Source organism: Eublepharis macularius, chromosome 12 (assembly GCF_028583425.1).
Source record: "Eublepharis macularius isolate TG4126 chromosome 12, MPM_Emac_v1.0, whole genome shotgun sequence".
NCBI lineage: Eukaryota > Metazoa > Chordata > Lepidosauria > Squamata > Eublepharidae > Eublepharis > Eublepharis macularius.
In genome coordinates this window covers 29,914,175-29,927,597 of record NC_072801.1, presented here as the reverse complement: position 1 = coordinate 29,927,597, position 13,423 = coordinate 29,914,175, and the positions used below count along the sequence as shown (strand labels likewise).

Sequence of the window (13,423 nt, the reverse complement as noted above, 5' to 3'; positions counted from 1 at the left end):
ACTGATCACTCCCAGTCCTTGTGGGATCCCTCAGCTCACTCCTCACCAATGAGAAACATGTTCATTTATTCCTACTCTTTGCTTCAATCAATTTGGACCAGCTGTAACCTGCAGGGAATCTTTTCCACAGCTTCTCCTTTGGCCAAAGAGGGCTATGGTTGGAATTCTCTGCAAGCGACAGCTGGGTTGCATTTTGCATGACACGAGCTGGGGTAAGGAAGGCATGTGCACTTACCTGTAGTAGCTCTGAGAGAGCTGATAGGACATTGGCACGAAAGGCAGAGCGCGGCTCTTCTTGGGGCCCAGGGTGTGATTGCCCCGGCGGCGGTTTACCAGGCTTCTCTTCTGGCAATCCAAGAAAGCCTTCACGAGAATGTCATCTTGATATTCCCGGTAGAGACGGAAGGTCTGCAAATGCACGTTGCCATCAAGCCTTAACTGGCACATACTTTTTGCTCCTGTGTTTCAAGCTGCTCTGCATTGTTCCTATGGAAAACCTGCTAGTATCTGTGACTAAATGCTGCACTTCCAAGGAAACATCTACCACCTCCAAATGCTATTGTTGTTCAGTAACTATATTTCAGCCTGAGCTCTCAAGCCCTTCAGGCATAACTCTAACACCACCAGGAAGGAGGCCAGCATTATCAACCCTATGGCTAAGCCCAGGAAAGGGCCAAAGGTCCCTGCTGCACTTGTGAGCAGTGAGCTTTGAACCAGAGATTTCCTGGCTCACAGCTCAGACTTTCAACAACACTACACCACCTCACTGCTTTATCTACGCAATGCTAGAAGCATGCTCTTAACAGGTCAGAGGGGAAAGGAAAAATGCACTTGCCAGGAAGATTTCTTCTCAGCAGTGGATGGAAGGCAATGAAGTTGAAACTTAATTCCTTCATATGAAAGGAGATGCCACCCATTTTCAGGGTATAATGCAGCATTAAGCTTAGTCAAATTCAGCAATAGCTCCTGAATATTTCCAGCTATATCCATGACACTGGTAATCTCTACATGCTCAAAAACAAACTGCCTCCTAGCAAAATTTAAACAATGATAACTTGTAGAACAAAATAGAGGGTATTGTAGATATGAAAGCTCTGAAATAGCTTTGCTAAAAAAAAAATTAACCCTTATAGAGATTTTCTGGGTCCCGTGCAGTACTGTATTTGCAGCCATCAGATCTGTGACACAAGGGCCCAAAAGCTTTTGAGGGTGGAAAGGCAAAGGGGACCCCTAGAAGTTACAACTGGATAAGAGTGTTGGACCTCTGCTCTCTCTCTATCAGACGGTAAATGAGAGAAGAACCTGTGAACACTGCCTGAAGGAGATACAAAGAAGTCTACAATCAGATAACCAAAATTCCTCTGTTCTGCCCTGAACTCTGGATCCAAGATCTCGTCCACTGAACCAAGTTGCACCAGAATGGAAAGTTCCTTGAAGCCTTGCTGGTGACGATGGTTGGAGCACTTAGGCGACAGGCACTCAACAGCAACTGTGGGCCATTCCACTTGTGCCCTTTCCCTCGCAGATGCACCAATGGAACCTGGGCTGCTTCCACCACAGCCTGGGAGGCCTTGCTGTGCTTCCCTTCCTGCCTGCTCATTTAAGCATGGTTGCAGGGAGTGCAATTCCACTCTGCATCTAGTGCCTGACTTGGGTTGTGGTCCTGTGGGACACATCCCTCTGTAGCTCAGCTGGTATGGGCACCTCATTCAGTGCCTTGGGCAATTTGGGGCAGTGGATGTGGGTTGGACCGGAAAAGCCAAACTGGAGGAGACTGTCTCGCATCTTGACTATCTAAGCAGATTCTGTGTGTGCGAGCATGTGTGTAATTTGCACCCCCCCCCCACTACACATTAGACAGCCAAGCCCTTTAGGGAATTTACATTCATGTACCTTGATGATAACCTGCTCCCCGCTCCCAACTTCTCCTACCTGGAACGACTGGCAGGACTTCATCTGGCTGTCGGAGAGGGCCAGGGTGCTCTGGATCAGATTCTGCAGCACCAGGAAGTGGATGTCAGCAATGCTGTAAAGAGGAGATATTGCCCCTTACAAGAAGGGAGGCGGCGCGCGAGAGAGGTGCTGATTTGGCATGTGACACAGGCACCATCTCTGGCCAGGGCTGTGGGACAAGCTGTCTAAGGCAGATAGCTTAACAATTATAGCGTGTTTTCCTGCTCAAGGAAAACATGCAGGACTCTGAAGTGACAGGAACTCTGCCTCAGACAACCTGCAATCTAAGCTGCTTATAACCATCTCTACCACAAAAACCTGTATTTCAACTAAAAATACATTAAAAGTTACTGCAGATATCTGTATGAGGCATAATTTATTCTACTTTACCAGCTGCCAGGAGGGGCAAGCAGTTCTAAAAAATGCCTACCTCCACCATCCCTCAGGGACCCACCTCTAGCTGCTGAGAGTGCACCACCTTCTCCACATTTTGCAACTGATATGCACAGCTTTTTCTTTTTTCAGTGAAAGCCTTACTTCACATCCTGATGTAGGCATTTGTGGTGTGATCCCTGCTCTAACCTGCGTGGCTGCAGGATGCCCAGCCATGAACTATGGCTTTACTGTAGGTTAAATTTAATGTTAAATTCATTGCCATTGACTGTCTTATTTATTAAGAGGGCTTTTAGGCTCTGTTCTCCATGCTGAGGTAGGTCCCACAATATATCAAATCTAGATCAAATTTTCGTAACAGCCCAGCCTGAAGGGAAGAAGGAGATGTTCCTTGTGAAATGGACCCTCCCCACAGCTGCCTCACCTGTTGAGCACTTCCTCCTTCTTGCTGGGACTGTTTTCATCTCCAATTGCAAGCACTCGGAACCTGGAGAAGGGGAAGAAAGGAGCTGGCCAGAAGCCTTGCAAAGGACCTTGTGTGGACACATTTCCACAGGCAGCCAAGCCCTGAAGGAGAGGAAGGCCTTCCACGATTGAAGGCTTAACAGTAAATAAGTCCTCCAAGCCCAGGGAGGAAGGAAGGGGATCTCTGAAATTTAAGCACTGCTTCAGTTCTGAATTCAGTGGCTCTCCCAAGATTGCCCTTCCTCTTCATCACTGAGAAAAAAGCTTAGCAGGGTTGTATCTGAGTTCTGCTGCACCTAAGATGCCCCGGCCCTGGATGTGGCCTGCAGCTCTTCTGGGCCAAGGGAAGAGCATCCTAGGATGGGAGGTGACATACAGGACGATCCCATCCCTAGCTTACTGCTCCAGAGGCTTCTGCCTCCTTTCCTCCAAAGCTCCTCAAACCAGGACTTTCCAGACATTTTAGACCTTAATAGGAGGCCCTGGAGAAAGAGCAGCAGCCATTCTTTCCTACAGCTCTGCTACCTCCCTGCCAAGGACAAGAGATACCTGTGGAAGAGCTCCTCAAGAGAGTCTGGAATGGCTGGTCTGGGATTCCCCCGGGTGGTGCTGAACTTCTCTTTCAGTCTCTCTACAAACTCCTTAAATTCTTCTGCACAAACCTTTCAAAACAAGAGAGCACAACGTCATGCCCGGGCAGAAGCTGGCATGGGGAAATCAGCAAAGCCGCATCCTGCTGTTCTCAGCGGCAGACTTACCTACAGCCTATCAGGACATTTGTCTGAATGGATGAGCAGGGTCACTGGCTGGCCTCCCCCCCAGCACATGCTAGCCTCAGCTTCTGGGACATTCTTGCTGCATCTGGCTGATGCAGCTGCCTTGCCCAAAATAAGCAGGGCTGTTCAAGTCAGCGCCTGGACAGGAGATGCCCTGAGACCCCTACCTTCCATGATGGGAGACAGGTGAGATGTAAATGCAAGAAATACATAATGGCTGGAAGGGAAGTAGAATTCAAGCACCATGTGCCCACATGCTCCTGTGGAGACTCACTCACCTTGGGCTCCTGATAGTTGTTCCTCCTGCTCATGAAATCCTCAATCAGAGCTCTATCTTGGTAGACTTCAGCCAGGCAAACCCTGCAGCAGACATGTACAGAGGCAGGCATGTTGCAGTTCAGCCTGAATGCAGAGACTCATTTGAGGAATGTCTACCTCCTGCATTTTACCTGTGCTAAGGAGAGCACATAACCCCACTGCACTGGAAAGTAAATGTGTTGTCTATAGAAGGTGGGGAAAACATTTCCTGATACACTTTAGGAAGCCCTAAACTCCTTGTCCTGTAATCTCTTTAGGTGGGGAAGAGGAGTCTCAGATATGAGCACCTGAATGAAGAAGAAATCATGGAAGACGGGAAAGGAACAGAGTCCAACATGACTCCTCAGAAGAAGATGCTGTGCTAAGCCTATCAAGACAGGGGCCAGACAGTGTCATCACTGAGAAGAAGGGAGAGTAGAGATTTTATGGTGGTGCAGCATTGGAACCACCCAGCCACACACTCTGGGTGACACTACAAGCAAAAGAGAACATCTCACTTGTAATTGAGGTAGGTTTGTGGGTTTTTGACAATGTAGCGAGCTCTTCTCCCAACTGAATGAGATGTCTTATCCAAGGATTCTTCAAAGCTTGTGTGCATGATGTCTCGGACCACCTGCCATGGGACAAAAGGCCCCCTGACCTGCATCAGGGCAAGAGATAGAAAAGCCTATGTTTGCTTTGGGTGATACACAGAGGAGAGTCTGTCCTAAAGCAGCACCTTCTGCTTATTCAGGCAGAACCTCTGCCTGATGCCAATTCTGAAGCATAAAAATCCAAAGGCATGCCTCCCCCCTCCCCCAGTCCCACCTTGGCATTAAGAACGTTGCTCGCAATCCGGCACAGCATGAGCAGGCTGTCCTCTGGCACAGTCCAAGTGACACGCAGGCGGGTCATTCTCTGCAGGGCACTCTGATCTGCTTCGTCGTGGTAGCGTGGCCGCTTGCTCTTTTGTCCAGGGGTCCCCTCTTATTGGACCCCAGAAAGAAACAAGGCAATCTTTCACTACTGTTCCCCTTTGCTTGGACTGCCTGCAGGAGCTATGCAGGGCTACCATGAGGCTCCAACAGAGGCTGAGTGTCAAAACCCACTCTGCGCAAACCAATTATGGACAACAGTTCTGACTAATCAGAACCACTTTAGAAGTCAATGCTCCTCTAATATTCAGTTGGGATAATCTGAAATTCAAAGCCCACCTGGCCTGAAGTGGTATAACAGGAATACGGATTAGATCATAATATACTCTAGTTATACACATGTATTCCACTGAACTGTGTATGAACTTCTGTGTAGTTTTGGCAACAGGTTGTATTACAACACAGATCTTCCTTTTATCTCTGAATACCAATTAAAAGTAGTGGACAGTGGTAGACAAATCATTCTTTAATTGCTAGAGTGGCCCAAATAACCTGCTCACAAGTGTTTTTTGTCAACTTTAAAAGATTTATGAAGATTATCTTGCACCTGCACCATGGCATCATTACTTTTGGCTTTGTATAATGTCACATTATTGAAAACCCAGAAGAATCAGCTAAATCTAAAACCAATAATAATTTTATACTGTTGTCACATGTGAAAGATCTTAGATGTCACTGTAGGTCACACATGCCAATTAGCATAAAAGATGCCACCCAGATAAGAGATTAGGGTTTTGACAAATTAAATCTCATGAAGATTGAGGTGAGAAATATATCTGTCAGTGGGCTTACTGAAATTTCAATGCATTTCATAGTAGACTGATTATGATCTGATTTTAAATCAATCTTAGATTTATTTGAAAGATGTTAATCCTTGTTGCATGTATCTGTTAGTTAACTGTAGGTTGCATTTTAATAATCCTTTATATTTTGGTATCTTGCTTAATTAAAAAGATTAGAGTTTATGTCAATAAAGAAGGAATATTAAACTCTAAAAGAAGTTTCTGTGTGCCTTGATGGAACGTGTTGAATCAAGAAGAAATTACTAAGTAACAGGTTCTTTAAAGAAAGATTTCTGGTTTTAGGTCTCATGATCTAAAGACCTCTGAGCTGTTCAGAATTGGGATCTAAATCTCAGAACTGGACAGTTTGGAAGTTTTAATGAGGTTTTTGAGTGACACAAAGTCTTCTTCAGGCAGAAAAGTCTGGTGCCCCAGACTGACCCTACTGCCCTACACCTGATTTCAACCAGCAGAATAAGAGGCACCTTACCTTTCTTCCTTTTTCGTTTCCTCATCTTCTTCCCCAGCTCCTTCTTAAGCCTCCTCCTCTTCTGACTTTTTCCACCCCTGACTCTCTTGCTTCTGTTCTGCACTGCTTCTTTCTCAATCTCCACCAAGTCTTCATTCTGGGCAGAAGGTTCTGTTCCCACCAGCGTTTCTCCCCAAAGGGTGCTGTTGCCACCTGGGTAACACCAGGATTAATTTTAAGTCAGCATAGAACACAGCTGTTCAATTCAATGCCAGCATGTCAGCCAATATACATAGGCAGACCCCATGGAAGAAGGCCGCAGTTTCTCAAAGGTCTTGGTGGGAGGTTAATTGATGGGCTAGCTGCAAAGTGAAAGCAACATGTGGCAATGCACACTGCAAGACAAAAGAAGCTCCACCTCCCTTGCAAATGCAAGAATTGGATTTATGTGTTGCATCCTCTAAAATCACAATTTTAGCAATATAAATGACATAGCATTTTGGCATCAAATTGCTCCTTCTAAGAGAGGCTAGCAGTGTACATGTCAAATAACGTGGCAGTTTATGGTCAAAAATATATCATTTCAAGTCCCCAACCAGACTTATGGACAAAGATTTCAAGTCCCCAACCAGACTTACACAAAGTTTAAAAATAAAACTGGTCCTCAGTATGAACTAGTTTGTGATTTAAACATTCCAGTGTGACCTCAGAAAATAAATGTGGGAAGAAAAGATGCATGCATTCAGTCTACGCAGCCCAGTTCTGTAAAATGTTTTTCTGTAGCCAGATTTGCCCAGAAGACACACCTGGAATAATTCGTAATGGATCCGCCCAAGTTGTTCCCCGATACCACCTCCTCCACACTTCATGAGTTCAGAAAGGACCCACATGACAACTCCCTCACATTCAGGGGGCAAGGAGCATGGCATTTCTTCCAAGAACAGTTATAACACTCTCTACAGCCCATTACCTCTGGTGCCAAGTGGAAGGGGTCGTTTTGTCAGGAAGGTCTGGAGTCTCATGGTCTGCCCGATTTCTGAAACAGCAGTCTCCTGGCAGCAAAGCAAAAATGCATCAGAAAGCACAAGAATAGCCAGGCTGCACAGATGCTTCAAGCACAGGCTGGGGTATGATCACTGGTTGCTATGGATAGTTTTTAATAGTTGCTGAAAACTGCAGCATCTCAAGGTGACTGAGAAAGAGTCATCCTTAGATAAAAAGCACGTAGGTGGGAGCTGTGAGGTAATTAAAAGAACCACAAGTGGGTAAGGGATTATTTATTTATACCCCACCTTTGTCTCCATTGGGGACCCAAAGCTCCTTTCTTCTGTTTTATCCTTACAACAGCCTTTTGAGGTAGTTTGTGGCTGAGAAAGTGACTGGCCCACAGTTACCCCAGAAAATTTCTCTTGTAGACTGGGGATTTGAACCAGGTCTCTCACATCCTAGTCTCAAACTCTAGCCAGTATACCCACTCTGGCTTTCAGGGTCAGTCTAGTTCTGTCCTGTGACCAGAGTTCATTAGTTTAAACTCAACTGTACAGTGCCTGGAGACCAAATTAGAAATCAGGAAAATTACTGGAGTGCTTAAGCCCTCTCCCCGTCAAACTGAGGTCCCAATATGAATTGAGCCCCTAAACACCTGATAACTCAGGTTAAGAAAATTGTTAGAGAAAGCTGGCCTTTGAATTCCCAGTGTACACTTTGTTTGACCCTTAAAGTTAAAAAAGAACATCCTGACACTGGTCTTGAGGGTCCAGAGCCCAGCAGGGGCACTGAGCCCACAGTAGATGCTTGGCAGCCATTCAGGAAAGTCTCACACATGATTTTGCCCTCCATGTTAGAAAAACAGGGAGCACTGCCATCGTGTGTGAAGTTGGCTCAACGGCTGATTTTACCAGTGAATCCAATAAGGCTTGTGAAGTTAACTATCCAAAAAAGGTTTCAAATCAGAACTTTGCATAAGAATGTATGAGGAACCATAGTGGATCCGAACAACGGTCATCTAGTCAGCTTCTTGTTTCCAACAGCAACCAGCTCGGTGCCCCAGGAAGACCTGTAAGCACGGACTGTTGGAGAAAACCTTTGCTTGATAGCTGCTCCCCAGCACCTAACAGTTGGGGGAGTATTATGCCTCTGAACCTGGAGGAGGCTCCATTCAGAAACCACGGCTAACCTAATATAGTGAAAATCCCCATTCTCCATCAGTTTGTCTACTCTTTTAAATCCATCTAAGCCACTGCCATCACTACATCTAGTGGCAGTGGGTTCCACCAATCAAAAATAACCTTTTGCCAACTATGGATAGTATGGAGACATTTTTCATCCTTGCAAGTCACTGAATTGGCTGAGATACAAGTAATTTACTTTTGGTACCAGTTCTGATTTTAAATTTTAAAGTTGACAACGAAGAAATTGAAATTGTCCAAGATTTTCTATTCCTTGGCTCAATCATCAATTAACAGGGAGACTGTAACAAGGAAATCAGAAGGAGATTGAGACTTGGAAGAGCAGCTGTGAGGGACCTAGATAAGATCCTTAAAGATAAAGATGTCTCTCTGGGAACCAAGATCAAAATAATTCAAACAATGGTATTCCCTATTATGACATATGGATTTGAAAGTTGGACAGTGAAGAAAGCTTAACAGGAAGAAAATTGATTCATTTAAAATGTAGTGCTGGAGGAGAGTTCTGCAGACACCATGGACAGCCAAAAATAAAAAATAAGTGGGTACTAGATCAAATCAAGTCTGAATTCTCCCTAGAAGCTAAAATAACAAGACTGAGGCTATTGTACTTTGGTCACATTATGAGAAGACAAGATTTTCAGGAAAAGTTGATAATGCTAGGAAAAGTGAAAGGCAGAAAGAGGAAGACCTAAAACGAGATGGCTTGACAATAAAAGAAGCAACATCCTCCAGTTTCCAAGATCTGAGCAACTCTGTTAATGGTAGGACGTTCTGGAGGTCTTTCACTCATAGGGTTGCCATAGATCGGAGGTGACATGACAGCACGTAACACACAAACACCAGTTCTGAGGAGATTGTCTTATGAGTATTACTGACGGCGAGACTCTCTGAGGAAGATCTGTCAGAGACGAGAGCAGACCTAGGCATCTCATTAGCAGCTTACCTTGGAATACAGCTTATCAGCAGTTCACCTTGGAATATAGTTTATTTATGGCTCAGCCTTACTCACGACTAAGTCAGTAACTTATTGTATTACTCTGTTTATCAACTTCATTTACAGTTCAGTCTTACTCATGACTTAGTCCCTTGTGTGATGTTGGAGGCTATTGTTTCAGCATAACTGTCAGATGCGCCCTGCTTATCTGCCATGTGTGCCTATTATTCTCTATACTGTATTTGGGGCCTCTGAGAATGTATAAAGAACTACCTGTGTAGCAGTCTAACTATGTAGCCATGAGCCGCTATTCTTGCAGGTGGCTGCTTTCACTTTCTCGACTGGCATGGGAATGTGTCCTTTAAATGCCAGCTGGAACTGTATCTCCCTGAGACATGAAATGAACTCATCTTTGTCTTCCTCTTCCCTACCCCCTCCAATCTTCTAGGCCCTGTGCGTCTAAATTCTTTTTTTTTTTTTAAGAAAATTTTTATTGGGTTAGAATCAAATATTTAAACATTACAATCAATTTTCCCATTTCCCAATTTCTAACCCCCTCCCTTTCCCCCCCTTTTTTGTTGACTTCCAACAGTTTTCCAACCCTTTGTCCCTTTTCCCTTACTCTTTATATATACCTCTATCTTACAAATGTATATTCTCCCTTTATTCTAAGCAATAATTCTTTAACTATTTTTAATACTCTGTACCCTAACTATGAGTCCCTTTTTCCATAATGGATAAACAATTTATCCCATAATTCCATTTTCAAATATTTCTGTATAACGTAAACTATATAAGCCATACATTCATTTAAATCAACCAGCTTAACTTATACTCTGTATATTATTCATTCTATCTTCTTCTTTCTGTTTTAGTTATATTTGTTTACATTAATATTTCTATTCCCTTCAATCATACATCTATATATAATATCAATCAATTTGACTCATATATACCTTCAGATAAACATATTCAGTTTGGTACATTGTACAAAATCAGAAAGAAAATATTATTGGTTAGTCAATCCTTATAATTGACCCTTATAATTAATTATTTTCTATCAATATTCTATTTGTTATTCTATATATATCAATCTAATAACATAGCTGCTTAGAGATTCACTTTTACCTCCTCTCCCCCCCGGTAAAGTCACCCCCCTCTGCAATGTATTATACTTCAATAGTTCTCAAACTGCCACAGTTCTCCTCCCACCTCCCATTTCTTCTCCAAATATTGTTTCAGCTTCTCCCAGTCTGTGTTAAACTGTCCTGGGTCCAGATTTCTCAGTTTTCTTGTCATTTTGTCCATTTCTGCCATATACAGCAATTTGTAAATCCAATCTTCAATAGTTGGCACTTCTTGTACTTTCCATTTTTGCGCATACAAAAGTCTAGCTGCTACCGTCATGTAAAATATCAACGTCCTATGATGGGCTGGAATTCCCTCCATTCCCAAGTTTAGTAGCAGGAGTTCTGGGTTCTTATTTACTTGAAATTGTAAAATCTCACTCATTTCTCTTATTATTTCCCCCCAGTACTGCCTAGCTACCTCACACGTCCACCACATATGGTAGAGGGAGCCCTCGTGCTTCCTGCATTTCCAGCATTTATTAGAGGTGTTCAAATTCCCTAGCGCAATCTTCTTTGGTGTCATGTACCAACGATAAATCATTTTGTAAATGTTCTCTTTAATGCTGGTGCATATCGTTGTCTTCATTGTAGTCTTCCACAAGTATTCCCATGCCTCCATTGTTATTTCTTTGTTGAAGTTTATGGCCCATTTCACCATTTGTACTTTAACTATTTCATCCTCAGTATACCATTTCAACAGTACTTGGTATACCTTGGATATTCTTTTCTTGTCCTCTTTAAGAAGGGTCTGCTCTAGTTCCGAATTCTCTGTTCGTATACCTCCCTTTACAGAGTCCGAATTATATACATCTCTTATCTGTCTATACTGGAACCAATCGTAATAAGGTAATAGTTCCTCCTGAGTCTTTATTCTGAGTTTAGATGCTTCAGTTCTAGTTATTTCTTTGTAAGTTAAGCATTGTTGCTCATTATCAACAGCTCTCGGATCTATCACCTCATATGGAACTACCCACAAAGGTAAATAGATTCTATACTTCTTCCAGATTATATATAAACTTCTCCGTATATAATGATGCAGGAACATCGAGTTCGCCTTTACTTTATCGTGCCATAGGTATGCGTGCCATCCAAATATTTTTTTATATCCCTCTAGGGCTAGTAGTTTCTTGTTCTTTAACGTCATCCACTCTTTCAACCACACCAAGCAAATTGCGTCATGGTAAAGTCTTAGATTGGGCAGTTGCATTCCGCCTCTTTCTTTTGCATCTTGTAAAACTTTCATTTTCACTCGAGGCTTCTTGCCTGCCCATACAAAGTCTGATATTTTCCTCTGCCATTTTTCAAATTGCTTAGAGTCGCTGATGATTGGTATTGTCTGTAGCAAAAACACTACTCTTGGTAACACATTCATCTTAACTGCTGCAATCCTTCCCAACCATGACAAATTTAGTCTGTTCCATTTAATCAAATCTCTCTCTATCTGAGTCCATAATTTTTCATAGTTGTTTTTAAATAAGTCTATATTCTTAGCAGTCAGTTCGATTCCCAAATATTTCACCTTACTTGTTACTTCACAATCCGTTATTTCCGTTAACAATTGTTGTTTCTGCTTAGTCATGTTTTTACATAATATCTTTGACTTCTTTTTATTAATATAAAAACCTGCCAAGTCTCCAAACTCCTTAATCTTATCTATCACTTTTGGCATGTTCTCCAATGGGTCCTCTACAATTAACATTATGTCATCCGCAAATGCTCTGACCTTGTATGAATAGTCCTTTATTTTTATTCCTCGAATTTCTTCATCTTGTCGTATTTGTATCATCAGGATCTCCAATACCAAAATGAACAGCAGTGGAGACAACGGGCAACCTTGTCTTGTTCCTTTACTTATAATCAATTTCTTAGTCGCTTCATCATTCACCACAATTGCTGCAGTCTGGTCTCTGTAAATTTCCTTAATTGCTCTAATGAATCTTTCTCCCAATTGTAGCTTTTCCATAGTGGCAAACAAAGTCCCAGTTTAAATTGTCAAACGCCTTTTCAGCATCAACAAAGAAGAAACCAACCTCTTTATCACAACGCTTATCATAATATTCAATAGCATTAATCACTGTCCTTAAATTGTCTCTGATTTGTCTATCTGGCAAAAAGCCTGCTTGTTCCTCCTCAATAACCTCCGAAAGCCACCCCTTCAGTCTCTCCGCCAGTATCTTCGCAAAGATTTTATAATCGTTGTTAAGTAACGATATGGGTCTATAATTTTTCACATTAGTCAAGTCTTGGCCCTCTTTGGGGATCAATGATATATTCGCTTCACTCCAGGTATCCGGAATCCTTTGATCCCTTAAAACTCCATTGATCACCTCTTTTAGGAATGGTGTCAGTTCATTGGCCATTGTCTTATAAAATTTAGCCGTAAGTCCATCTGGCCCTGGCGCCTTTCCTAGATTTGCAGATTGTATTGCCTTGCTTAGTTCCTCATCCGTTACTTCACTGTTCAATTTATTTCTCCAAGCTTCCGAAATTACTGGAAGTTTCATTTTCTCCAAATATGACGCTATTGACTCTTTATTTACCTCTTTCTTATTGTACAACTTAGCGTAGAATTTGTAAAAGGCTCTACTAATGGTAGTCTGTTCCAAATACGTTTTATTGTCTTCGCAAATTTTATTTATTATTTTCTTTTCCCTTCTCTTCTTCAATTGCCATGCCAAATACTTCCCAGGTTTATTTGCACCTTCAAACACTTTCTGATTCAATCTTTTAAGGTTCCACTCCAATTCTTTATTATTCATTGCTGTTAACTGTTCTTGAAGTATTTTAATTTCCTGATATAATTTCTTTTTCCCTGGTCTCTTTTTTAACTGTATTTCTTTGGCTTTTATTTTCTCCTCGATCTCTTGTCTTTTCTCCTCTTTCTTTTTTCTTGCTCTACCATTTAAGTCCATTAGTATGCCCCTTATAACTGCCTTATAAGCGTCCCAAACTTTGTCAGTTGGTACTTCTTTATTTACGTTGTATTGTATGAAGAACTTTGTCTCTCTTCTCAACATCTCCATATTCTCTCCTTCCTGTAGCAAGTCCTCATTTATTCTCCATGCTTTCCTTTTTCTCCTTTTCCCTAATTTCCACATAA

At 42.4% G+C, this 13,423-nt stretch overlaps 1 protein-coding gene across 3 annotated transcripts in view; it reads right to left on the bottom strand.

Annotated features, from left to right (window-relative positions):
- Positions 1-13,423, bottom strand: part of GTF3C1 (general transcription factor IIIC subunit 1) — a 57,275-nt gene that overhangs the window by 11,468 nt on the left and 32,384 nt on the right. For all 3 annotated transcript variants that reach the window (XM_054995458.1, XM_054995459.1, XM_054995460.1), the window contains exons 22-30: positions 7,041-7,122; positions 6,092-6,283; positions 4,713-4,870; positions 4,403-4,545; positions 3,866-3,947; positions 3,361-3,473; positions 2,771-2,833; positions 1,933-2,026; positions 236-408 (exon numbers count right to left, since the gene is read on the bottom strand). In XM_054995458.1, the coding sequence (XP_054851433.1) occupies positions 236-408; positions 1,933-2,026; positions 2,771-2,833; positions 3,361-3,473; positions 3,866-3,947; positions 4,403-4,545; positions 4,713-4,870; positions 6,092-6,283; positions 7,041-7,122 (1,100 nt within the window). The remainder of the gene's footprint in view (positions 1-235; positions 409-1,932; positions 2,027-2,770; positions 2,834-3,360; positions 3,474-3,865; positions 3,948-4,402; positions 4,546-4,712; positions 4,871-6,091; positions 6,284-7,040; positions 7,123-13,423) is intronic.